This window comes from Monodelphis domestica, chromosome 1, assembly GCF_027887165.1.
Source record: "Monodelphis domestica isolate mMonDom1 chromosome 1, mMonDom1.pri, whole genome shotgun sequence".
In the NCBI taxonomy this organism is placed as follows: Eukaryota; Metazoa; Chordata; class Mammalia; order Didelphimorphia; family Didelphidae; genus Monodelphis; species Monodelphis domestica.
Window position 1 is genome coordinate 530,037,554 of NC_077227.1, and position 27,789 is coordinate 530,065,342.

General features: G+C 36.6%; 1 protein-coding gene across 4 annotated transcripts in view; it reads left to right on the forward strand.

The window, feature by feature from the left end:
• Positions 1-27,789, forward strand: part of CRIM1 (cysteine rich transmembrane BMP regulator 1) — a 240,483-nt gene that overhangs the window by 96,380 nt on the left and 116,314 nt on the right. For all 4 annotated transcript variants that reach the window (XM_007476071.3, XM_007476073.3, XM_001371615.4 and 1 more), the window contains exons 3-4: positions 17,862-18,104; positions 19,231-19,351. In XM_007476071.3, the coding sequence (XP_007476133.2) occupies positions 17,862-18,104; positions 19,231-19,351 (364 nt within the window). The remainder of the gene's footprint in view (positions 1-17,861; positions 18,105-19,230; positions 19,352-27,789) is intronic.

A 27,789-nucleotide genomic window follows, 5' to 3' on the forward strand; every position in this document is an offset into this window, starting at 1 on the left:
GGCTAAGCATCTTGAATTAAAGAGAACCCACTACTTTTTGTGGCCACTCATTCTTCTCTGAATACCAATTTCCCCCCACAACAAACTGTTATCTGTCTTGCAATTTTTGTCCTTTGCACCTATTTCTGCCTGTTTAAACCAAGCAGAAAAAGTCAAATCCCTCTTTCATATAAACACCCTTTAAATAAAATTGCCATCATCACCCCTCTGTTTTAGAAAAAAATTCCCAGTCTTCAACTGATATTATGGCATGAAGTCTAGGAGTGTAAAGGAAACCAATGTTGATGGCAGGCATATGAAGGTTTATGAATTTTGTGAAAATTATGGTTGGGAGAATAGTACCAGATAAGATATCAGGATGGTGGGGTATATGCTGTTGGAAAGAACATAGCAAGAGGGGAAAGATGAATAGGAAATTGGGGATTGGGAAGTGTTTAGAAGGCTAAATGTTATGTTCCATGGTTTTTGACAGTAAGAGATCAGTTTGTGCTTAGAAATATGTAGTGCATGTACAACTTCTTTAGGTAACCTTTAAGGTTTATGACTGAATCTAAAATGATAAATTTATTAATATACCACTCTCAAGTAAGACATACATTTGAAATTTCAAATGCTGCTCTAAGTCATGCTTACTGGGACAATATATTGTGAAAAACTTTGGTTGTCTCATGACTGGCCTTGTATTTTTTTAACTTTTCAGAATCTCTTCATAGGTAAAATGAATTACAGTCTGTAGGACCTCAATGGGACATTAGAAATTGTCTAGACCAACCTGCTTGTTTTAGCATATGGGAAAACTAAGGCCCAGAGAGGTTTTTAAGTGACTTGCCCAAGTTTTCATAACTAGTTAATATCAATTTATATCATATTCTTTTTTTAAGTTTTTAAAACCCTTACGTTCTATCTTACAATCAATACCGTGTATTGGTTCCAAGGCAGAAGAATAGTGCAGCAATTGGGGTTAAGTAAGTTGCCCAGGGTCAGACAGCTAGGAAATGTCTGAGGCCAGATTTGAACCTAGGGCCTCCTATCTCTGGGCCTGACTCTCAATCCATTGAGCCACCTAGCTGCCCCTCTCCAATATATTCTTCCTGACATAGGTTCAGTACTTGGAATCAAGCCCTTGCTATATCTCTAAAGAAAAAAAAACATAAATAATACACATGCATATAATATATGCACACATAGATATGTATGGTTTCCTTGTAAGGGCTACAGAGACTAATTGTCTCTGTTTAATAAATTCTTTTTCCAAAGGCCCTTTCTATTTTGGTAGCTTAAGCTTGAAAAATGTTTGTACTACTATAATTAGCATTTCTGGGAAAAATACACACTGTAGTATTTTTATTTTTGCTGCTAGTCTTATAGTTCAAAACAGAAAGTAAGCCATGACTTTACCTTAGCTCTGATATTTATAGTTCCTTCTTAGTAGACTGCAGTCAATGAGAGTTTATGAAGTGTGTACCCAAAGTATGTAAGATGTACAAAACTAGTAAGCTTGTTCAGGTACCTTTCCAATACAGATTAAGTGAAATTATTTGACTGTGCTGAAGGAAGACATTAGAAATTAGAAGACAAAAGATTACTTAATTGAAAAATTCATGAAGAATAGACACACTGTGGAGATTGATATGATAAATTATTTTCTGAGGTGATGAGTCTTCTAGAGAGGCCATCTCATATCATATGGGAAAATATTTTGTCCCTCTAGGAAAGTATTTTAACTACATTAATTTAAATGTGTGGAGGGAGTTATTTGGGCATGTCATCTTACTCTAAGTCACTTGGTAACTTAGGAGTAGTTTGACCTCACTATTTGGAAGGGAAATATGGCTTGAGAAGCCCTTTGGTAGATGCAGAAGAGTTCTTTCAAAATGCTTCATTCCTTCCTTCTTCTAGGGAGACTGGAAGCTATTTTTAAAATCCTAGCCTCCTTTACAGATTTAACAAAGAAAATGAAGAATACTGACAAAAACACACTGAAGGTTCTTTTGATATGCTAATAGTAATTCCAATTTAATAGATAAATGTATATTCATTTCCCTCAATAAATATATATTGAGCATCTACTGTCTGCATGGCATTTATGCCAGGTGCCAGTGGAATAAATTAAGTCAAGGGGTAGGGATACATATGTAAACAGAAAACTAACTATACAAGATAGAATATGCTAAATACCAAATTAATAAACCAGCAAGAGAGGAGAAAGGAATGCCTTCTACCACTTTTCTCCTGCTTTATCCTTTTTTCCCATGAAGAAGTGGTCTTTCTCCTTGCCAAGGTTAACCCCTCTCCATGCACAAATGATCCCATTCAATCCTATCAACTCCAGAATATTGTCCCTTCTATCAGCCATATTCTCTCACTCATCTTCAGTCTCTCCCAATAGAGTACTTCGTTGCCACCCATAAACATGACCAGGTTTCCCTTATGTTCAAAAGATTCTTATTTGATCCACCTGTCCCTTCTAGCTATCAGCCATCTCCCTTTTCTAGCTTAATTCCTAGAGAATCAGTGCTTCCCTTCCCCTTTTTTTCTTTCACTGACCTTCTTGCTGTTTGTTCTGCAAACAAGATACTATATTTCTCAATTTATGGCATTTTTCTTGGTTATTCCCCATGCCTGGAATTCTCTCCTTTCTCATCACTACCTTCCTTGGCTTTCTTAAGGTGTCTGCTAAAATCTCAACTCATACTGTAGAGCCTTTCTCCATCCTCCTTAATGCAGATGTCTTCTCTTAAGAATTATCTCCAAATTATCTTTATGTATCCTGTATGTATAAAGTCGTTTACATGTTGCATCCCCCATTAAACTTTAAGCTCCTTAAAGAGGAAGGACTATCTTTTACCTTTTTGTGTGTCCTGAGTGCTCAGCACCATGCTTGATTGACTGGTAGTTACTTAATAAATGCTTGACTGATTGATACATAACTTACCTTAGATTTAAGACATTTTCTAAACATTGAGGATATAGAGACAGCAACTTGACAGTGCCTGTTCTCAGAGAGCATCTGTATTTTCTGAGAGAGATATTACATATAGGAAAGCAAGGAGGTACAAAGTAATTTGATGAGGAAGAGAAAATTAACATATAGAAGGGATATGGGAAGACTTCTTGTAGGAAGCTGAGCTGAAGTTTGAATGAAGTTCAGATGTGTAAGAGGTAGAGAGAAGAAGGAGTAAGGTACAACTAGTGTGAAGGGAAAGCAATGAGATGTAATACATAAATTGGGGACTATATGGTAGTGTTCTGTGGCTGGAATGTAAGAGAGCCTGGGACAACTAACATGAGATTAAGACTGAAGAGATAATAGGTTTGGAGCCAGATTGAAAAGGACTGTAAATACCATGTTGAGGAATTTGTATTTGATCTGGGAATCAATGAAGATTTTTGAGCAGGAGAATAACATGATTAATCGTGTCCCTAAGGAAGATGATTTTGGCAGCTATTTGGAGATTATTAACAAGACTGCACTTTCCTTTTACTGCTCCATGTTTAAAAAACAAAACAAAAGAGACTTATTATTCATCAAGAAATGCTGGAAAACAATCTGGCAAAAAAAACCACACACACACAACCCAGACCTGTGTAGATAAGCACATTATACCTTATAACACTATATATGTCAAAAAGATAAATGATATAAATACAACAAAGACACCATTCACTAATTAAACATGAAATAAATAAAAGAAATATTTTTTCTATAAAAGACAAGAGAGTAACAGTCATCATCATCATCATCATAGTTCACATTTCTAGTTTGCAAAGCATTTCATTGAACTCTGTCATTTGAGCATTCCGACAGTTCTATTAGTGGATGGTATCATTATGGTCATTTTACAGATGAAGGAATAGCGGTTAAGAGAGGCCCAGAGTCACCTAGTATGTAAATGTCTGAAGATTCAGGCTTGAGGTCTTCTTGACTCCAGGTCCAGCTCTTACTCATTCCTCCATTTGTAAAAAAAATGGATTAAAAATTATCATAAAAGACAAATAGGAAATCTCAGTTATATGTGAAATAAGCAAGTTTAGCTGAAATAAAGAGTGAGTGAAGAGTATTATAAAATAAGCCTGGAAAAGTATAGAATAGGTCAGATTTTGATGGTTTTTAAATGACAAAAACAGAAGGTTGTATTTCATTACACAGTTCAGTAGGGCTTCTTGAGAAGGAAAATGACACAATCAGATCTGCACTTTAGGAATATCTATTTGGAAATTGTGTGGATGGTGGATTGATAAGGGTAGAGACTAGAGGCAGAGAAATCGATTAGGCAAATTAGTTATATTTTCAGCCTTCACTTCACCTTTTCCCCTCCAGTCTTAGTACCTTTCCCATTCTGCTCCAATTTTTGTCTTTGACAGTGCTGAAGCTACTCATTCAGAGGTTCTCAGTGATAACTTTATTAGAAAACCCAGTTACTTTTTCTCAGTCCTTATCCTTCTTGATCTTTTTGAAGATTTTAGTATTGTTAATCACTTCAACCTCCTCCTCAGTGGCCCTTCTTTCTCCTAGTTCTCTGCTTGTACTTTATAAGTCTCTTTTACTTAGATCTCTTTCATTGTCCATCTCTTCTTCCTAAAGTGGTAGTGTCCCCCCAAGGCTCAGTTCTGGACTATCTTCTTGTCTCTCTGTCTTTATTATCACATCTCTTCCCATAGTTATCATCTCTACACAAATGAGTTTCAGATTTGGATATTCAGACCTTATCTTTCTTTTCAGTTCTAGCCCCACATCAACAGCTGTCCATTAGACATCTCCAGTTGGATTCAGTCTCACTGAATCTTAGAATCAGTGTCTAAAACTTCACTTTTCTTACTTTTAAACCTCCCCCTTCCTTAAACTTTCTTGTTTCTGGTTCTGCTGTCCTAAGTGGATCTTAGGGTCATATTTTGAGTGCTGGAGGGAACCTTAGAGATCATCTACTCCAATCCCCTCATTTTACAGATGAGGAAGCTATGGCCCAGAGAGATTAAAGTGATTTCCCCAAGGGTTCACAGTTATTAACTGGAAGAGCCAAGATTTGAACTAACATCCACCAACTCCAAATTCTAGGCTCTTTCCACTGAACTATGATGTTTCCTTCAGAATCATCTTTAACTCCTCAACTCCTCTCTCTCTCTCTCCCTCTCCCTCTCTCTCTCTCTCTCTCTCTCTCTCTCTCTCTCTCTCTCTCTCTCTCTCTCTCTCTCTCTCTCTCTCTCTCCTCCATAGTCACTTAGTAAGGCCTGTAAAGTTCCATGTCTCTCACGTCTGTCCCTGTTCCACCTATCACTTGTATAAGATACTAATTCAGGCCCTCATCACCACTTACCACCATTGTAATATTATAATCAATCCTAACTATTCTCTTTATGTCTGGTCACTTTCTTCTTGAATATTGACGTCAACATAACATTCTTTTGATTTCGGAAAAGTCCTGGAAGACTTATAAGAAGAGATACAAAGTATAGTGATAGATATGGATAGTAACACACCTATACCATCTAACTCACTTAACTCATCAGGTAGTTATTAAGACAAATTTTTTTTTCTTAAACCCTTACCTTCCATCTTGGGATCAATACTGTGTATTGGTTCCAAGGCAGAAGAGCCATAAGGGCTAGGCAATGGGGGTTAAATGACTTGCCCAGGGTCACACAGCTGGGAAGTGTCTGAGGCCAGATTTAAACCTAAGCCCTCCTTCTCTAGTCCTGGCTCTCAGTCCACTGAGCTACCCAGAAGCTCCCAAGACAATGTTTTGCAAACTTTAAAGTACTATGCAACAATATTGGCATTCATGTGATGTTTGCTTTGTGCCAAGTACTGTGAGAATATTTTATTTAACCCTTACAGCAACCATGGGAGGTAGTGAGGGAGGAGAGGGAAGGAATAAGCATTTATATAGTGCCTACTATGTATAAGACACTGCTATGTGCTTTACAAATATTATCTTATTTGAGCCTTATAATAAATAATCTGTGCGGTAGGTGCTATTATGATCTTCATTTTATAGCTGAGAAAACTGAAGCAAACAGGTTATGTGATCTGCCCAGGGTCACACAGCTAATAAGTGTCTGAGATTTGTAGAAAATTAATGTTGAATTGAAATTTTTTTTGAGAAATAATTTTCTCTTTAGCCCACCTGAAAAAGTTTGATTTTAAAGCCCAAACAGTCTCCCCTAGACTATGAAACTGGGTTGGCTCTTCCATTCTTTTGTCTGGCAGGTGGAAGACCTGCTCCCTATTTATCCATAAACAAGAACTTGATTAGGTAATTAAATCAGTAGCTAGGCAGCCACCATTATTGGACTGTAGTGACCACACAAGATGGGGAAGAAGAGGGGCCCATCTGTTTCCCAAAGACCCACTTCTTCCTGTAATTGAGGTCTGAGGTCATTTTTTGTGTGACTGTTTTCTAATTTGGATGTCCTGAGGAGGGACTGAATGATAACTTTAGAAGGGATTTATATTGACTTGCAAGACAGGAAGCCAAACTTTTGGCTTACAGTTCCACTGCCTAGCCACTCAGCTACTCACCCTTTGGCCCATCTCTTCTGGCTATTCTGTATGTATCTCTCTCTCCTCACCAAACCTGGCTGCTGATTAAGACTCCCTTGCCTGACTGCTCCCACTTACATCTCCCCTTTTGAGCCCCACTGGAGTTATTTGGCATCTGCAGAGGGAGTCCACTGGCTAGTTAGAAATCTTGAGTGGCCTATTTAATAAATTAAAATTTTAAAACTGAAAATACAGCCTCTACAGCATTTCATTTGTTATAGGCTAGTTTTGAACTTGTTCACTTGACTTCAGCCCCAGTTCTCCAATATCTTACCTACTTACCTTTCTCTTTCTCTCTATACATATGTGTGTGTTTGTATATGTGTATGTACATATTTTTATACTCTTCACATATTATATAAATATAAATTATACATATGTAGCCTTACTTTATTATCAATTTGTTCTAGAGCATTTGGGTCCTATATTTCCATAGCAATAAATTGCTCAGGCCTCTCACTTGTCTGGGCCACTCCCCATATTACTTTGTTTATGTTCATTATTTGTGTGTTTACATAGTATGCCCTTGCCTAACAGAATACAAGTGCCTTGAGGTTAAGGACCTTTTGGGTATTGTTTTTGTTTTATCTTTGTCTTTGCTTTGGTACATTCAGGATCTAGCATTGTAGACACTTTTTTTCTTGAATGGAGAAATGGAATAAATAAAGTTTTGCCTACTGTGGCAAAATAACTTTGGGTGTCAAAATTCTAACAGCCACTTATGACTCAAAAGTCTCATATTTCATTTAGATATGAATGAATCACAGTTAGATTTTAGTAACACCCCTCCCTAGGAATGGTGTGATTCCATGAAAACTAAGTTGCCTTTACCCTGGTATCCCAGGTTCTTGTCTACTTCAGGCAAGATCTTCACAAAGCTTCATTTGAACAAGAATTTTAGTCATCTTCTCCCAACCTAGTAGGAATACAAACCTGAAGATAGAAGATACTGATGGGTCCCAGTGCTTGCCCCAAATCTCAGAGTGGCCCTGCTTTTCCCCATGCTGCACCTGAAGGTACAGGTGTGGGCACTTGGTCAGACACTCAGGCATGACCAACTTTCTGTGTACTAACAGATTCTATCCTACTTTTGGATAAACTGCTTTTTCAATAAGCAATTAGATTAATTGGAAGAATTTATAAAACTCCAACCCAAAATTTAGATATTATTTAACCCATTATTTGTTGTCTTTGGCTGTAAGGTTGACTACCTGGAATAAACACTTAAAATTTAACCAAAGGTAGTTTTTTAAAAAAAGACTTTCTTTGTACTTCCTTATTATTTTTCTCTGCTGCTCAATATAAAGAAGCAGATTAAAGAGAAGTGCTGGGAAAGTACAGCTGGTCTTTCTGTAAGGTTTAAAATATATGAAATATTTCTGGGAATGTATCAACAAGCTTAATTTTTCCCCCTCAGGGTTATGAATGTGTGGAACAAGTCTTCACTATGAAGCTTGCCAAAAAAGGTTACGATAAAATCATGGAATGTGAATGAAAAGAATTCACAGAATAACTTTAAAGGAGTCAGAGTCTCTAGGTTTGAAAATGCAAAGACGAAGTGAATACTATATTGAAAATAAAAGTTTTCCATGAAAAATTGTGTTATTTAATACAGGAAAGTTTCCTCTCTAGCTTGTTAATGACTCTAGGCAAAGAGCCAAGTAACATAGAGAGGATAGTCCCTGATGAGGCCCCCAAAAGGGCTTCAAGTCTTATTGTTTTTGCTAATTAATTTTATAGATAACATTTTATCTAAAATCTTAACACAGACTTAGGCTGCATATGCAAAAATACCAAATGAGTTGATTATGGAAATATGAGAGCTTTGTTTTCCATGGCTTTTATAAGTGAATAGTATTATTCATAAAAATACTCCCCCCCCTTTGCAATATGTATTTGTATTTTTTGCATGCTTGCTACCCTGTTTATATTTCTAATCCTTATGCAATTAAAAACAAAATTCCTTTTGGGCCTCAAGGTGTGGTAAAAAAAAGGATGTTAGACTGGAAGTCAAGAATGAGCCAGGCTTAATTCTCAGACCTTCCTACCAAAGTGTGACCCTTACTAGTCATTTAACCTTTTTGAGCTCTCCTTTCTTAATTTGTAAAGTAAGGGAAATAGTATTTGCATAGCCACACTCACAAAGAAGTGCTTGGTTATTTAAAAGTGTGCATAATTGCAGAGTTAGGGAAGAATTAAACCTCTACTGGGGAGTCACTAAAACACCTGCCAGAATTTATATCCTTCATGACAGGTTTGTCACCTGACATTGCCAAAGCCCTGCAACTGAACCCCTCCATTGACTCCACATTTTGCAGTCCAGATGTTACCAGGATAGGGAAATACAGAATTTATAGGTCACTTCCCCCCACCTCCTAACCATTCCCCAAATATCCATATTCTGAGGTCTAAAGCAAATTAGAATTCCTTACAATTATTCCCTTGGAAAAACTTGGAAATCCCAATGACTGTTATTATGCCCTTAATCAACCAATCAGGCAATTTAAAAATACCCATTTATTACACCCCTGCAATGTGTTAGACACTGTAAATTCAAAGACAAATGTTAAACACACCAGGGTTCCAAGAGGCTTACATTATAAAGGGGGAAGCAGCATGTATACATAAAAGTATATACAGAATATATTCATAATTTACACAGGGTAGTTTAGGAAGGGAAGGACCAGGAAAGACTGCATGAAGGTAGTACCACTTGAGTTTGAAAGGAAGCCAGAGATTCTAAGAAGTAGATGGATGTGAGGAGGAAGTGCATTCCAAGCATGGAGTATATTATAGTCATAGAGATGAAAATGTCATGTAGCGAGGTACGGTTGGGTTAGGTTACGAAGATCTTGAAATGCCAGAGTAAATTATTTTATTTTGTCCCAACAAGGCAAATGTCTTGGAGATTAGATTGGATTTGTAATGGATTTCTTGGGTTTAGGACCAATCTGAACTCTGCAAGCTGCTTTTGGGGCAGAGGCTAGAGCACCAGCTGGATGGCCCATGGATTGAAAACTAGGACTGAAGTCAAGAAGGCTTGAATTCAAATGTAGCCTCAGACACTTACTAGGGCAAGTCACTTAACCCTGTCTGCCTTCATCCACTGGTGAAGGAAATGGCAAACCACTCATATTTTCATCAAGAAAACCACATGGACAGTATGGACTATGGAGTGACAAAGAGTCAGATACAACTGAACAGCCATGACACATACCTACTCTCCAAAACTTCACTAAGAAGTTACACTTTCAGTAAGTTTAGTGACATTTTTAATTTAGTAATTACATTTTTAATAGATCCTTGATCTCATTGATTAATATGGATACCTTAGGTGCCACTTTCTCCATGAACCCTCCCCCAAGTTGTAAATGCTCTCTGTTTTCTTGATTTACAGGTACTATACTTATTTCTGGACTTTTTTTTTTTCTAATTCCTGGTGCCTAGCACAGTGTCTCATACATTGTAGGCACTTGCATCTTTTTTGAGCTGAATTTAATTGGTTACTCCCTCAGATGTTGTAGATCACCCTTTTTATGCTATGTATCATTAAGTCAGTCCAATAACATTTATTAAGCTCTATGGTAGGCACTGCTAAGTGCTGAGGATACAAAGAAATGGTAAAAGATAAAAGTTGCTGACAGGCTAATGAATGAGAGACAACATGAAAATAATTACATATAAACACACTATATAAAGGCTAAGTTGGAAGTAATCAGCAAAAGAAAGGAATTATAATTAAGAGATTGGTTGAAGTGCTCATAATTCCTAAAGAGAAGAGTCCACTAGATGAGATGGAGTCTTTTTAAGGATCTTTCAGTATTTAGTATGGATAACATTTCAACATCCAGGATTGCCATTTATTATTATTCCTTGGTCTTGCTCTGTGACCTGTCCTTCTCCTTTCCATATCAGGTATGTCTTGGATAACATATCTTTTACATGGTTCTTAATACAACTCTCAAAGTGTTTGATGACAGTGATGAGAGCCCTTTACTTGGAATAAGGAAGACCTTAGTTCTGTGGGTCTGCCTCAGACATTTTCAGTCTCAGTTTCTTCATTTGTCCAATAGGATAAATATCTACCTCTATGAACTGGTAAGGATCATATGAGAAATATATTTAAAATGCTTTGCAAACCTTAACATGACATATAAATACTTGCTATTAACAGGCATGGATAGTCCCAATGATGCACAAGTATTCATGAAATCTTAAAATATCTAGAGGGAGACTTCCAGTGGGCTGTACAAATTCTCCATGGAGGCTTTATGGCAAGCCACAGCAGTAGTAATCTTACAGGATAAAAAACAATGTCTGGGTTGCAATGCACTGATAGAAAGAATCTCTACAAAAATGTATCAGATGGATTGAAAAATGGAAGTATAAACCATTTGTAAGAGATTGCTAAGGGAAATTAGGGAAGTACATTTAAGTCAATCATAAAAATAAACTTTAGCTCAGGTGCTAAAGGGAATACAGATAATGAAGTCATATAGAGAGAGAATTAAGTAAGATACGTTTTGTCTTTGTAACTTATTTAGTTGGGTTTTCTTGGAAATTTCTTGTGTATATATACATATACACAAAGACAGCTCCTAATTGGTTTTCATTAACTTAGGGCTACCTTCAAAGTAATAAGCTATCTGGAACTCAGAAATATTGACTTGTATTGGAAGAACTGCCCTTCTCCAAGACATAAAAGAAAATGCCAGATATTTCTTAGCCCTTTTGAATGTTTTTTCTTTCACTTGTTTGCCTTCACCTTTTTGCCATTTCCCTTGTGACCTTCTTCCAAAGTATCTGGCAGGGGATAGGGGAAGAATCTTTATTCCCTACCACCAGGAGCAATTGATGACATTTTGCTGCAAAAGTACATGTTAGAAATGGATAGGTATTTGTACATGTCCCAGGAAGAGGGTTCCAGAGAGTGGACTTTGCCATTCTAAGATATGGTAGTAGCCAGGACACAGATAGATTTTTTACAGATGTGCATTGACAATTTCATCATTATTCACATTTGCATTATTGTAGTTATTGTCTGTATTTTCCTAGTTCTTTTTGAATAAATGAAACTGAACTCTTTGCAATTACAATGACTAAATTTGGACCCAGAGAAGAGATGAGGAAATACGCCTCCCTCCATTCACTGGCGAGGTGGGGATTATCAGTGTGGAATGTTGTATATGCTGGCATTCTCAATTGATGTGTTGATTTTGCTTAACTAGTTTTTTCTTTTTGTTTCCAGGGCTGGCTCTTTGAATGGGAAGAGGGGAAGGGATATGAAAAGACTCAGCATGGTAGGGGGTGGGAACCAGAGAGTAGATCTCTGTGCCCAAGAGGGAAGTTTATGAACAATATTGCTGAATCCTGCAGAGGAGAGGGGATTTGGATCTCTTGTATAGTATCCCAGGAACTAACTTGATAGCCAGAGAAAGATTTCCTGGACAGTATTAGCCATATTTATGCAGTCAGATTAGTTTTGTTTTGTTTTTTTAAAGATGGGGGCAGGGGTTAGCTAGGTGGCTTAGTGGATTGAGAGCCAGACCTAGAGATGGGTTCAAATCTGGCCTCAGACAAACCTAGTTGTGTGACCCTGGGCAAGTCACTTAACCCCCATTGCCTAGCCCTTGCTGTTCTTCTGCCTATACACAGTATTGATTCTAAGATGGAAGGTATTTTTGTTTAAAAAAACAAAAATAAAACCCAAACCTCAGACTATCCTGGATGATCCACACCAAAGATATAAGCTGTGGCATAGAACTCCTTCCTTAAGACTAACTTGGCTAACATGGATTGCATTTTACCCTTTTCCCCCCTTTATCTAATTATGTTCCTATTTGGAGCTTACTTTGAAAGAATTTCCAAATGCAATGTAGGTACAACTTATTCCTAGGTTTCACAAATGTTGGTAAAAGAAGTTGCTAATTCTGATACAAAAATGTAGAGTAACAATATGGATATTGGGTAAGGAAAAACCTTTATTTGACTCTGCAGAAAATGCAAAGGATTCACAGGAGCTAATAAGCAGTTATAGGAACATATAATGCTCTTTAAAAGCCATAAACAGTAGACATCATTAATATTCTGGGACTGCTAAACAAACAATATCCTTTTCTCTTATAGTTATACTATATCACCATAATGGTGTGGATAGTGGAGGTCAAGGTGTCTACTGTGGGCCAGGCATTGTGCTAAGCAGTAAGGATGCAAGAACATAAGAATGACAGCTGACAGTTTCTGCTCTCAAGGAGCTCATAGGTTAATGGGGAAGACAAGATGTGAACAATTATATACAAACAAGCTCTACACATGATAAACTGGACATAAAGGCTTCTTGTAGAAGGTGGTATTTGGGGCCTTGAAGGAACTAATTCCTTTGAATCTCTTGGTCATGGGGCTAAGTCGATAATCCTCTTCTTCAAAAAAGCATACTATTCAGGAAATCCCTAGAAGTCTAAGTCTCTGAAATCTCAAATTGGAGATTCTTGAATTTTGGGTGACTCATGAGAAAATCCACCAGAGTTTTCATTGCCTAAGAATTTCCTTTCCCTAACTAGAGTCCTAGATTCCACGATTGTGATGTTTAAGAAATCAAAGTTATTACTTCTCCACACATGACATCACATCTTCAAACCCTCAAACATGGAGTCTCTTGCAAGATAACTCCCAAGAACAGTGCTACCCAGGATCTCTCCCTTCTCCATCCACATTGCTTAAGGCACTAGAATATCCCCTCCTTTACAAAGGATTTTGAGGTTCAGAAACATTGTACATGAGCTCCACTTCGGTTTTAATTGGCAGTCACAAGTCTGCTTCTGCCAGTGCTTCTGCAGGAAATCTATCAGTATTCCAGCTGTCATCCCTTGAATTAGGAACATTCACTGTCAAACATTGTTTAGTTAGGTTGAATACAGTCATGTCAACCTGTGATGTGTGTTTCTGCTTCTGAAGGGTGAAAGACGGAATTCTTCCCCTCTTTCACCTTAGTCTGAAATACTCAAGAGGAAAGGTACAAGAGAAAAGGTAAAAAGCTAGAAAGAGGGACCAATGACAGTCTTCCCTCTCCATTTTATAGACCCCACAGAGGGGCAGCTCTCCCAATATAAGTCCATCCTCTTGAGTTCCATTCAGCCAGTCATCTTAGAGGGAGATTTAGGTACTAAAAACCAATTAGGAGTTTCCTATGTCTTCCAAACAAGGTATCAATATGCATGTTCATATTGTAAGGGGAGAAATATATTCAAATAAATGGAGTGTCCCCTTACATATAAGATTCTTCTATCCTTTTGTATATAAGAATTGCCTTACTTACAAATTTAATTCAAATACCAGAGAGGATGTCAAAAGTGGCTTCTCAAAAAGAAATAAAGAACTTTAAAAATATTTTCTAAAATAGTAAAGTCTGTGATTTATGAAAGACAGTATCGACTCTCCTTTTATTTGTCTTTGTAGATGTATGATGTGAAATGACAGAGTAGAATTGTTCTAAGTGAATTATCCCTGACATGTTGTCATATGAGATATATTTGAAAAGCCTCTTGCAAATCTTAAAGCACTATACAAATTACCTCCCATTTCCACTTAATAATAATAACAATAAAAACCTGTATTTGCTTAATGATGGATAAGATTACCTATAGTTTGGGGTTGAAGGGATGGATTAAAAGTTCAGACAGTGATAATGGAGACAAGTACTGCAATTGATTTAAAAACAGGGAAGTAAGTAGAAGGGGAGGGCAAAAACATTCATATTCAACCTCCTACATGCTAAATATTTTTACAAATATTAGCTCATTTTATCCTCACAATAACTTTTGTGAGGAAGGCCTAGTACAATCCTCATTTTTTACAGTTGAGGAAATCGAGGCAAGCAGAGGTTAAATCACTTGCCCAGGATAACAAAGACATCTGAGAGTGGATTTGAATTCAGGTTTTCCTGACTACAGGTCCATCACTCTATCCAATGTGTCACCAGCTGCCTTCTAGAAGCTAAGCATCTCTTGGCAGTTAAGTATCAGGTTAAGGGGGGAAAGGGGGATAATTACAATAAAAAAGAAAGACAAGTATTTTAGGATCATAATTTAGTTTAAAATGTTTGTTCCAAAGTATTAGATTTTGAGTTTAATGATTCCTTAAGGCTTGCTTGAGTTGAACAGTTTTATTTTTAACATAAATGTTGAAAGTTGTTGGTTCTGCATCTGTTAGAAAGACATAGTATAAAGAGTACTGAACTGAAAATAGGGAGACCTGGTTGACATGATTGGATCCATGCTGGGATGTCACAAAGTTAAGCATGACCTTGGGAAAGTGACTTAAGCTCTCTTGGCATGAGTTTTTTCATATGTAAAAGTAAGCTGGAGGAAATTCTCTGATGCTTTCCAGTTTGAAATTCCATGATTCATGCTATTCTTGAGCAAAAAGTCATCATATTAAAAATTAGGGAGAATTGTGCCATATCACTAAGACCATGTGACTGTGATGCTTTAACTGACCACCTGGTAGCTTTGTACCCTGCTGGAAGAGATAATTTTTAAAAGGTGAATAAAATTTTTGAGGCAGAATTTGCAAAATCAATGTCCAGAGATAACAACTTTGTGACAGTCACTATCAATATAAAAACATAATAACTAGCAGAATCTCATACTTTTCTTGAATAAAATCTATGATTATGAATGCAAAATGAGTTTTCAGAATTAATGTGCATTAATTATATGGAATAAGTTAATTATAAGTAAAATGAGTGAATAACAAAAATTGTATGTAATTAACATCAACCTTTTATTAATGATATATTCTATAGCTATGTAATTATCTTAAAAGCAAAGCTATATATTAAGAGATTTTTTTCTGTATTCAAGTTTGATGGATACTCTATAATCAAGGTTATCATTTTCCTCTACAACTCTTAAATTTATTTCAAATCACATTGACTGATCTGGATAGACATCTTTATTTACTTCACACTCACCTCTGAGACCAGTTCCTTGGGAAATGTATGACAAATAGACCTAGATGGTTTCAGCAAGGAGATGACTGGTTCTCTGGCATTCAAAGACCCATATATCCTAAGAGGTCCTCAGAAGGCCAGACGTCTTAGGAAATAAGAGATACATGACTGATTTCCCCAGGGATAGACTGATAAAAGGTGGTAGAAAGTAGCATTTTACTTCCAAAAGGAGAACAAGATAGGGGCAGGTGACATGAGCAAAGGTTAGCAGCCTTGCTAAATATGACCTTGATCCCTGTCCATACCTCTTAGGGTCCTACTATTTCCAGCAACATAAATTAGTCTACTCTACCTAGCCCTAAAATATCCTCTTCTCTCTGAATATGTAAATGTGAAATGTCTCATACTCTACACATAGGTTTTTTTTTTTTAATTCCCTGTATTAATGAAGAAGTTAAGAGGTCATTGAGATGGAAGTTGCAGTAGTGAAAGTAGAAAATGACTAAAGGTTAGGCAGTAGTTAAAGAATGAAACAGTAAATGTTTTGACAACATAATGGAAACATTTTGCTATAATGGGAAGAACACTGACTATGTAGGCAGAAAACCTGAGTTCAAATTTCGACTGCTATTTACTCTCTGTTTGATTTTGGAAAAGTGACTTAGCTTTTATGGGTTTCAATTTTGAGAGAAATTGGACTCATTTATTTATGGTGGTAGCCCTAAATCATGGGTCTGAAACTAGTCCAACTGAATTATTAACGATACTTCTAAAAAATGCAATTTAAGATTTGGAGTCATAGGAACTGAGTTAGAATCCTAATACTCCTATCTTTATTAGGAAGTATGTCACCTAGGCAAGTTACTTAACTTCTGGCTTCAGTTTTCTTCTCTTTAAAGGGAAAGGATTATACTCCATGAACTCCACAATACTCTTCAGCTCTAGATTGCTGTTCCAATAAGCCCTGAGCCTTAGTTGTCCTGTCTATACAATAGGAATAATAATAAAATGTTTGCTATCTACCTCATAGAACTATTGTGAGAAAAAAGTGCTTTGTAAACTTCAAAAAGCAACTTCTTATATTATTGTTATAATATTTGCGGAAAGGTCATTGAATGGGGAGTCAGGAATCCTAAGTTTTAGTCTTGGCTCAAACAATAACTTAGATATATGAATGAGGTTAAGGCACTTAACCTTTCTGGACTTCAGCTGCTTCATCCATAAATGAAAGAGATTAGACTAAATGAAAATTTCCTTTTGTCTATAACATTCTATGCTTTCATTATTGTGAGGTTTGTGAATACAGCATTAAGAATGTTTCTTGGAACCACATGTCAACATTTTTATGTGTTCTCATCAAATATTCATTATATACCCATAGTGTAGGTGGAGCGTACATTTATTTAATTTCCTAAAAGACTTGACTTTCTAGAAATTACACGTCAAAGATGCTAAACAGTGGATTCTAAGACTCTGGAAACCTAAACTGTTAATCACAATCCTACAGATCCACATTCAACAATTTATGAAGTAGCTACAATATATAAGAAAATTCTGTGAAATTTACATTCTGTGAAAGATACAAACTTAAATTAGATCTGCTTATTATTCAGTCTGGGAAACAAGTTGTTTTTCGGGAGATGGTGCATTAGTTTGGTTTTAATCTCTAAAATGGAGGTGTGGGCTATTTCAGACAAAAGGAGTTAGAGAAAAGGGAGATTGAGTTTATCTGATCCATCCAATAGCTATTTATAAAAGTAGAATTCTTTATTGGCTTGGTAATGGAGGTGGGCATTAGAAGTGGTTTGGGAAGACTATATGCAAAGAATATCTCCATCCTTTTATTATATGGCTGTTAGAATCCTTCACTTTCATTCTTCATGCCTTCTTCCTTTCTTCTACTTATAATTTCTTGAGTAGGTTCTAGTTTGGTGCTGATAAATTGTTCTCAAAAAACCACCTTTTGAATTCTTCTTTTCAATACAGAGGAAGCTTTCAGTTAATCAAAGACTGAATGTCAAGTTGGTGAATTATCAATGCCATTATTTTCTCTTCTCTCCCATTGCTTGCATTACCATTCAATCACAACCAGCATTTCAACCAGAGGATGAGTAGAGATGAAAAGGGAATGGACTTCGAGGTCCCCATTTTGCATCTCTTTGGCTACTCTAGTGCAAGATTTGGTGAACACCATGCAGCTAATCAAGCTGGTTAAATTGAGTCTTTTGGATTATCTGTGGACTTCTTTTATCCATGCTCTTCCCCTCCCCATTTCTAAATATATAAGGAAGGATTGATTGTGCTTCTTATGAAGAAGCTGCTATTACACTTGCCCCAGGGCATGTGCTAAATTCTCTTTCTCCTATTCAGAAGAGAAGCCAGATTGCTCCAAGGCTCGCTGTGAAGTACAATTTTCTCCACGCTGCCCCGAAGATTCTATTCTCATCGAGGGTTACGCTCCTCCTGGTGAATGCTGCCCATTGCCAAGCCGTTGCGTGTGCAACCCTGCAGGCTGTCTGAGGAAAGTCTGTCAGCCAGGATACCTGAACATATTAGTGTCAAAAGCATCAGGGAAGCCAGGAGAGTGTTGTGACCTCTATGAATGCAAACCAGGTATGCACTTGTCTTTGCTTCAGCAAAGTTCTCCCTTACGACACACCTTGCATCCACATCTGCAGAAGGAAGAAAACCTGCCACCATTCCTTTGACAATGAAAAGTTATCCCACTCCCATGTAAGCTCACAGAAGGATCTCAAACTTTGGGTGTGAGACTGACTTTTGACCTATGAATTAGAAAAAGTGGGTTATCTAATACTTAAGCATGTCAGCTCCCTGAAGAGGACTGTATCTTCTTAGTTTTATAAAGTGCTTAATTTAGGGTCCATTTGCATGAGGTCACCCCATATACATTCCCAGGTGGTGATGACAGTATTGTAGTTCTCCACTATTTCCTTACCTTTTCTGAAGAGTTCAGAGACTATATTTACAGAGTTATTCTTATTTGTGAATAAAACACTTAAATCATTAAGAGTGATTCATCATTACACATTTAACATAGTCATTTTAAGAATAACCCATACAGCAAGATGCCAGGATTTGCCTGATGAATTATACAGTCCCAGATTCGATCCCCATTGAAGGCATCCCCCTTCCCCTTTTATCTACAGCCCCCTCTAAGTTCATCTTTTAATCTTCATTCCTTTCTTTCCAGACATCAAATGCGTTGCCATACCCCACTGCTTCTCCCTTCATAACATCTCTAAAATTTTCACTCTTGTGGCAAAATCCTATGTTTGTGCTATGATCACCTCTGGCCTGTTGTGACCACCTCTATCTAAATCTCCCAACTCCTAACCTACTTTTTAAATTATCAGGTTAATGTCTCGGGTGAAACAGTCTTTTGCCCACCCTGTGGACTAGGCTTCATCCAAACCCACCACTGATTCTGCATCGCCTTCCACATGTTTATCCTTGGTTTTTAAGCCTCTCTCCTGACCTGCTCTGTCTTCATCTTCTTTCTTGATTTAGCTTTGTCCCCCATCCTTTCTTCTTTCTGCAAGGATTGAACATATATTTAGGTTTTGTAGTGTTGACAAAAATCAGTGTAAGAATGGGGTTGCTAGACACAATTCTGTTTGGTGAAAGAAGGTTGGAGATCTGTCCAGTGCTCCATTTCAGGACTTGATTACAAGAGTAAAAATCTCAGTAAATGGTGCCTCTCTGTTTATCCCCCTTTCAGTTTTCAGTGTGGACTGCAGCACAGTGGAATGCCCTTCCATTCAACAGGTTGTTTGCCCGCTGGATAGTTATGAAACTCAAGTTAGACTGACAGCTGATGGCTGCTGTACTCTTCCAACAAGGTTCGTTTGTCTTTTGTTTATCAAGTTTTCACCCATGTCTTCTTCAATGTTAGCACCATCAAGACTACAATTTCAAGCATGTGTTCTCTTTTCGGTGGAAAGCCTAATATTGTCATGTTTCCATGGAGAAATTTCTGAGATGTTACTATTATTTTGTATTTACATACCATCTCTCTTCAGAGCCAGATCCAAGTGCTTTAAAGTTATTAACTCATTAATCTTCATGGGGCCCTCATACTGAAATAGCTGTACTTTAGGAGATAGAGAACGTCGAAGGCAAATCATTCTATGAATATGTGTGTATGTGGCATGACAATCTGTATGAATGCCTTTGCTTACTTTTAAAATAATGTACTCAGAAATGTTTAATGTTAAACAATTGTCAGTTTAGTGGAAATACTGCTAGAGGATCCCTACAAAAGGATCATCACTCTGGCATTTTCAGGGACCTCGGAGACTATCCAGTACATCATTTTACAGTTGAAGAAATTGAGACCCATAGAAGTTCATTGACTTGCCCAGCCAAAATCACACAGGTTAAAGTTAGCATCAGAGTTAAGATCTGAACCCAGATCCTCTGACTTCCAAGCCAGTGCTCTGGCCATTTTACCATTCCTTATTTTTAAAATAGCTAAATCTGCCTAGTTCTTAGTTCATTTTTGAGCCATAGCAATTGCTAAGTTCTTATATTACTGCTTTTTGAATGAATGCACACAATCATTCTTTGGCATAAAGAGAAAAACGAGATTACATTTTAATAACTGCAGGCATATTAAGGTTCATGTCAAGAAAAGACTTTTTAACAATTACAACAATGGAATGGGTTACTTGGTGAAGTAGTGAGAACCCTGCCAGATTAAAATACTGACTAAATGACCATTTTTTCAGGAGATCCAAGCTCCCATGTTTCCATAAAATTTAAGTCCTGAACTCCTTTCATTTCTTCATTGTTCAGAAATACATCCTGTCTTTCAGGATGTTGAAGATGTCTGGAGTTAAAAGTGACGATAATGAAAAAAACAGAAACTAAAAGAGAAAAACACAATCCTGTTGTCAGCTAATTAAAAAGAAAGGAGTTAGTTAGCTCTTTTAGTATCCTCGGATTCCTGTCTTTGGATCAGTCAACAACCCACATTTCCTTGTGTGACAAATCTAAATATGTAAGCAGGATCTACTTCCTGTTACAAATTATTTTGCCATAGATGCTTACCTTGAATTTGCTAATGCTATGCCAGCTAAGCACAAGTTCTAGCAAGTTCTCCCAAGCTAGAATTTAGAGTCTTCACATTCAGCCCTGGTGATAACTTGTATGTCAGTTGTCTGAATACTGGCCCAGCAAAAGTCAAGGCAGATTGATTCATCACCAGAAGGTATACAATCATATTAAAAAAATTTTAAGCCAAAACTTGAGAACTGTCTACTTAGGATATAGAGAACCTGAGATCTTTATCATTGAGTAACGTACTCATATTAAGGGAATGAATGAATGAAAGGAAAGGAAGAAAGAGACAGACAGAGAGACAGAGACACAGAGAGAGAGACAGAGACAGATAGAAAAGAAAAGAGTACTAAACTTTATGTGCAAAGCATGGTGCTAATCACTAGGGGTACAACTCTCACAGAATTCATTCTAATAGGAAGAGATAACACAAATAAGATGGTCACAGATCCTTAAAACACCAAAGAAAGAGTACTACAGAATGTATCTTTTGGGCTTTCCCCAATTTTTGTGACATTAGATAGGTGAAATTAAAATACGCAGCCCCTTTCTAATCTATATGTAGAATTTTGCTGTACTTTATATGCTGATTTTTAGTTACTTTTCTCTACCATCAGATTGATATTTTCATTAATATTTGATTGAATTATTGATCTGTTTCATCATGTAAATTTCCCCTTTCAAGCATGGCCACTGATACTCAGTCATATTGGAGTCCAAATTCCTCTTCTTAGTTCTAAAAGCCCTTCCTGCATGGAACCTTTCCTGATTTCTTCTCTCCTACCAATATCCCTCCACTAGTTTCCTCCCTTCCACACTAATTTCTATTTAACTACTTTATATATATTTATATGTATTTGTTTTATATTTATGCTGAATATATTGTCATTTATATTTGCTTATTTTCCCCCCATTACAATGTAAGTTCATTGAGTTGAGAGTAGGGATTGCTTCATTCTTTGAACTTATTTCTCCAGCAATTAGCTTTGTACCTGGTACATGTTATGGAGAGCCTTAATAAATACTTGCTGGTTGATTAATAAACTTTGTTCTCAGTCTCTCTATCAAGCCTTATTATCTTCCACCATTCGTAGGCCAGAACCATTTTAACCAGTTGACTTTCTTACTGTTCTTCAAATAGGCCATTCTTTCACCTTCTGACAGGTAAACCTTATTTCTCTTTTAGGCCCATTATCACTTCCCACTTCCTCTCTATGTCCTTGTAGAAAATTTCTCCCATTACTGTAGCATACATTTAACCTGTCACTTCTGGATTAATTCTTAAAGTACTTTTCATTCATGCTACTCATTTTGTCACCTATTGATATATGACATTGTTCCAAATTAGCTTTCCTATGCAGTTGCATGAAGGGGTGTCATTTGCACTTGTGAGTATTGTGTCTGCAACCAGAGGATAAACTTTTAAATGACAGGAACTCTCTTACGATTTTATTGTTTTTCCTCTGTGCCTAGTACAGTGCTTTATATTTTTTAGGTATTTAATAGATCCTTTTTGAACAAAAGGAGGAAAAAATGGCATAGACATCCTCACAAGTTGTCATAGACTCTCAGAGCTGAACAAACATGGGCAGCTAGGTGGCACAGTAGAAAGAACTCTGGGACTGGATTCAGATCTGCATTCAAATGCAACCTGCTAGATGTACCTTTTTGGCAAGTCACTTAGCCTCAGTTTCCTTATCTATAAATTGGGGATAATAGCACCTACCTCTCAGGACTGATGTGAGAATCAAATGTCATATTTGTAAAGCACTTAGCACAGTGCCTGGCACACAGGAGGTGCTACGTAAGTGCTTGCTGTCATTAATGATGATGATGATTATAGAAATCTCTCATTCTAGACTTCCTGTTTTGTTCTTTAGGAAATTGAGGCCATAGAGGAAATGTACATTGCCCAGTACCATGCAGTAAATTAGTGGTAGAGCTGGGTTTGGCCCCAGGATTTCTCGCTGTCCATGGCATGCTCTTTCTACATCATGCCACCACCCTCATGCATGACTTCCTGAGTGTTCAGGCTTGTTCAGCATCTTTTGCTGGATTTTGCAGTGCCAGTGATCACTAAGCAGGCTTATAGTTTGGTATCAAGATAAGAATTTACAATGGGGTGGAGAAATGAAAATTAATAGGATGAAGCCTAATAGGCTATGTCCCTAATTCTTTAATTTAGTCAATTTATCTATAATAAGTATGTTTTTATTAATACCTTTTGTTATGGTGTAGTCTTTTCTGAGCACATTTCCACTCCTTCCCACTGACTACCCAACTGGGAATTAGACCTTCCTTTATGACAAAGAGAAATCACTCCATAAAATCAAATGACCCCGTGATGGCCCTTGTTCTGTGCATTTGTTCTGTGGCAATGGGGGAAATCCAGAGAGCTCACTTAAAACTATTAATTAGCAGAGGAGTTGCCCATTTGCATTGGTGCAGGGAGTTTCTAGCCTGGATGTGGTCTATAGCCAATGAAATTACTGGTCTGAATTCTCCCTCTTCTCCCCACCCCGACCCCCAAAGGTACTGAGTATGTGATTAGATAGATATTAACATGAGTATATATTGTATGATATGTGTATAACCTAAATATAGTATATATGAATGTATACTGAGATCTAGAATCTTTTTCACTAAATAGTTAACTAAATAGTTAAATGAGAAAGTACAGAAAAAGTACTATGGACCTTTTAGGATTAGACATATCTAAATAATGAACTAGTAACTTATTACATGATCCTAGACAAATCGCTTAACCTCTATTAACTTTAGTTTTCTCATCTGTAAAATGGTGATATTATACTTGCACTAACCATGATCACAGTTTATGATCATAGTTTTAGTTAGAAGGAACCTTAGAAGTCAATGAGTTCAAAATCCTCTGATTTTATAGATGAGGAAATGAATCACATATTGATTAAATGATTTCCTAGATTCCATACCTAGCAAATATGTTAGGCAAGATTTGAACCTAGGTCTTTCTTCTTCCCAGTCCTAAGTTTTATCCATTACATTAGTGATATCAAAATCAAATAGAAATAGATTTCTGTTGCCTGCATATTGACTTTAGAAAACTACAAATTAATATTATCTTTGTTGTGTTGGATTTTTATTTGTTTTGTTAAACTTTTCCTAATTAGATTTTAATCTAGTTCAGGATTCTCATCTCCAGGAGTTTAATACCTTTGCTCTATATACCTTGATATCTCTTCACAATATTTTTGTAAAGATCAAATGAATGACTATATTTTAAGTACTTTGTACCAGTAATTATAATTCATGCTATCATAAAGTCTTAGCACATATTAAAGTTTTAATAGCTTAAAAATGCACTATGATTTTGGAGTCACTCTGTATATCAATGTGAGCAGCCAATTAAAGGATCATAAAGAAAAGGAATTTTTACACTAAGATTAGAAAAGGAGGAAATGTGCTCAAACTAGATTATGATAGACCAGCAAGGATGTTCATAGGACTATTTTCCTGAAGACTGCAAAAAGGAAAAAGAAACTCTGTCCCCCTCATCTATTCCATCTTGCAGATGTGCTTTAGGTAAAATTCTCATTGTAGAAATTGTAGGTCATTTTTTGAGATCCTTCCTAGCTCTGTGATTTTGTAATTAGCTATCTAGTTTATACGTTTTGGAGCTTCTCCAACCCTCTTTCAACATTGTCTTTGCTGTTATTCTAATCACATAACAGCAGCTCTTTCCATTCCTGTCTATGACACCTCTAAGTCTCTCCAGCTGTCTTATGGTCCCTCTAGGTTTCTATTTCTTCTTTCCTCTTCCCCTCCTTGTCCTTTCTTAGTGGTATAAATTTTAATTCTATTCTCCTTCAGGGACTTTCCTCTTCTTCCTTATATTTCAGCCCACTTTAATCATCCATGTCTTTTTTTTTAAACTCAATATTACCTTATATTTAAACTTACCTTCTGTCTTACATACAATACATACATAATATGTATGTATTGGCTCCAAGGCAGAAGAGTGGTAAGGGCTAGGCAGTAGGGGTTGAGTGACTTGCCCAGGGTCACACAGCTGGGAAGTGTCTGAGGCCAGATTTGAACCCAAGACTTCCCATCTCTAGGCCTGACTTGCAATCCACTGAGCCACCCAGCTGCCCCCTCATCCATGTCTTCATTACCAAATCATTACAACCCTTTCCTCAAATTCCCAGGCATTCAGCTATTAAACCATTATTTTTCCTTTGTTTCTTTTCTTCTGGGCACAAAGACATTGTGTGATGTTCAGCAGCAACCAATAATGAAGTCTAGTAAAGAAGAAATAGGAACTGGAGAGTATGAGTCTGCATGTTATATAGGACATTAGACCCAATTATTGGGGATGAAGAAAAATTGAAAATGTATATACATAGGCAGCCTGGTTGCATAGTGGATAGAGTATTGGACTTGGGAGTCATGAAGACCTGAGTTCAAATCCAGAATTAGCTATGTACTAGCTTTGTGACTGGAGAAATCACTTAACCTTTGTCTGCCTCAGGTTTACCATCTCTAAAAAAAGGGTATTAATCACATATGCCTTGTAGGGTTGTGGCAAGATTCAAATAAGATATTTGTAAAGCATTTTCAAATTTCAAAGCACTATATAATTGCTGGCTATTATTATTCCAAAGGATATGTCATATATCAGCTTTACTAACTTAACACAGTCATTTATATTTCTAAGAAAATCTGACACAAATTATTTTAAGCTATTAATATTGGTCCCAAATGCTATTGTTTAGTTGTAAGGAAAATAATAATACCGCTAATATGAAAGATCTGATACTGGCGTTTTGTGATAATAAAAATTTCTTTAAAGCCTAAGTCAGAATGTGTACTTTTGCATGTGTTTTCTATTTCTATGTTTGCTGCATTTCATTGATCACCTTTTGTAGATTTAGAATTGGAAGGAATCTCAGAAGTCATCTTGGCAAAACCTCATTTTACAAATGAGGATAATGAGGCCCAGAAAAAAGAGATAATGATAGCCAACATTTATATAGAGCTCACTATGTACCAAGCACTATGCTAAGCGCTTTACAATTATTATATCATCCAATTCTCATAGCAACGCTGGGAGGTAGGTGCTCTTGTTATCCTCATTTTCTACAGATGAGGAAATTGAGGCAAGTAGAGTAAATGATTTATCCAGGGTCATGCAGTGAGCACATATTTGACGTTACATTTGAACTCAGACTGAGTTTATCCCGACTCCAAGCCCAGAGCTCTTTCCACTGCACCACCTTAAGGATAGCTGAGAGACAACTTGCCTTAGATCATAAGTAAGAGAACCAGAACTTGATCATGGGTCCTTTTACTGTCAATCTAGCACTCTTTCCACTGCACCACTATTTGACAATCTCTTTCAAAGGAATGTTTTTAGAGTTTAAGTTTTTGATTCTATAAATCTCAATTCCTAAATTTCTACGATTCAGAGAATGCATGCCTTTATGGCAGAGGGGTCCTAGATACTCAGGTATAATTCAGGCAGTAACACATAAGCTTCTTCTTTCCATAGCAGCTGCTCTCTACTTCTATCTTCACTTGCCAGTTGGCAATTTATCCTAGGACCAAACCGGATTGAGGGACCTATGAGCAACACTTTAATGTTAAGACTTTTAAAATGAAATTAAAAAAATAACAAGTAATCCAGAATTCTATTTAAGAAAATTTGTAGCTACAATGGGGAACTTAATTTTTTCTTATTCACATCCAGTCATAAGATATCTCTCCCCAAACAATATCAGTTTAAAAAACAACACACACACAAATGGATAAACCAGGCACATTTGGAATTCAGGGCTAGGCCAGCTGTTGCAATAAGGATTCTAGCTTTTGACTCATATTTTCCAACCCAAGTGTTTATAATAATCAATATCCATTCTAAATGTGATTTTTCTCAAGAAGTTACTTCCTGAGTTTAGAGGGAGACACAGAGAAGCAGGTCAGCTTTGAAAATAATTTTTGAATTTATTAAATGCTTTAAAAGATAGGCTGTAATTTGATATCAGTGGTTTCACATGTAATCCTTTTTTCCATTATTCTTTGTATATGGAAATATTCATTTTACTGGCATTTGTCAAGTTGAGTAAAACAAAAAATAAAATTATTATAAATAAATAATTGGAGAGAAGGGGAGAAGTTATTCTCTGGATCAGGAGTAAAGAAGTTATCATAATGAGCAAACTTAAGCATTATCTCAGACATAAGCCATCCTCCAGCATGCCTCATGCCAAAAAAGACCTCAATGTTCCTTCTGTATTTTTTCAACTGACCTTTAGGTCCAGACTGGAGAGCTAAAATTCAGGTGCCAGAATAAAATCACTACCAAGCAATAAAAACCTAGAATTCACATCTTACTCTCTTTTGACACAAGTATAATTAATAGTATTGTTATTTTTTATGCCTATCAATCATAATTTCTTTTTATATTTTTGGTAAAAGTTGAATGAACATTTTAAATATTTTATAAGCTATCAGCCATGTAACTGAGGGACAACACAATTCAACATATGCTTATTAAGCTTCTTAATATAAGTACAAAGCAATTCAGTTATCACCCTCTTCCTATAATATACAGTCTATGATATGAAGCAAGTCACTTTTAGGGCTAGCCTGCCATATACTGAGAATAAAATTTGCTTGGCCAACATGTTAACTAATGACAATCACTGAGATTTTTTTTTGAGATTGCTTTTAGTGGTACTCATATTTCCTGGTAGGTTTGCATTAAAGAATTTCCAGAGGTAAAATAGCTCTATCTCTATTGCTAATTGAGTTTAGAATGACTTTGGGGATATAAGTCTAGAAAAATTTGGGTGGGGAGTTTAGCCTAAGCCTGGGTTCAGTGTATCCAAAGAAGATAAACTGAATCCTGGACTAGCTCATTCAGAGTCATCCTTAATTCTTTCCTTTCCATTACTCCTATATCTAATCCAAGCCTTATCAGTTCTACTTCTCATCTCTCTCTTTATGTATAAGTCTAGTTTCATTCAGGAGCTGGCCCCATCAATCATGCTTTCTCCCTTTCCAGGACTAGTAACTTCTCTCCTCCATACAAACATGTACAGATATCACTCTTCCTTTGACCATGTCTTCAAGATAACAATTTTCTTCCTTTAACTGCTAAACTTCTAGAAAGAGTTCTTTGTACTCATTCAATCCACTGCCTTGCTAACCATTTATTCAGACTCAATCCCTTTTAATT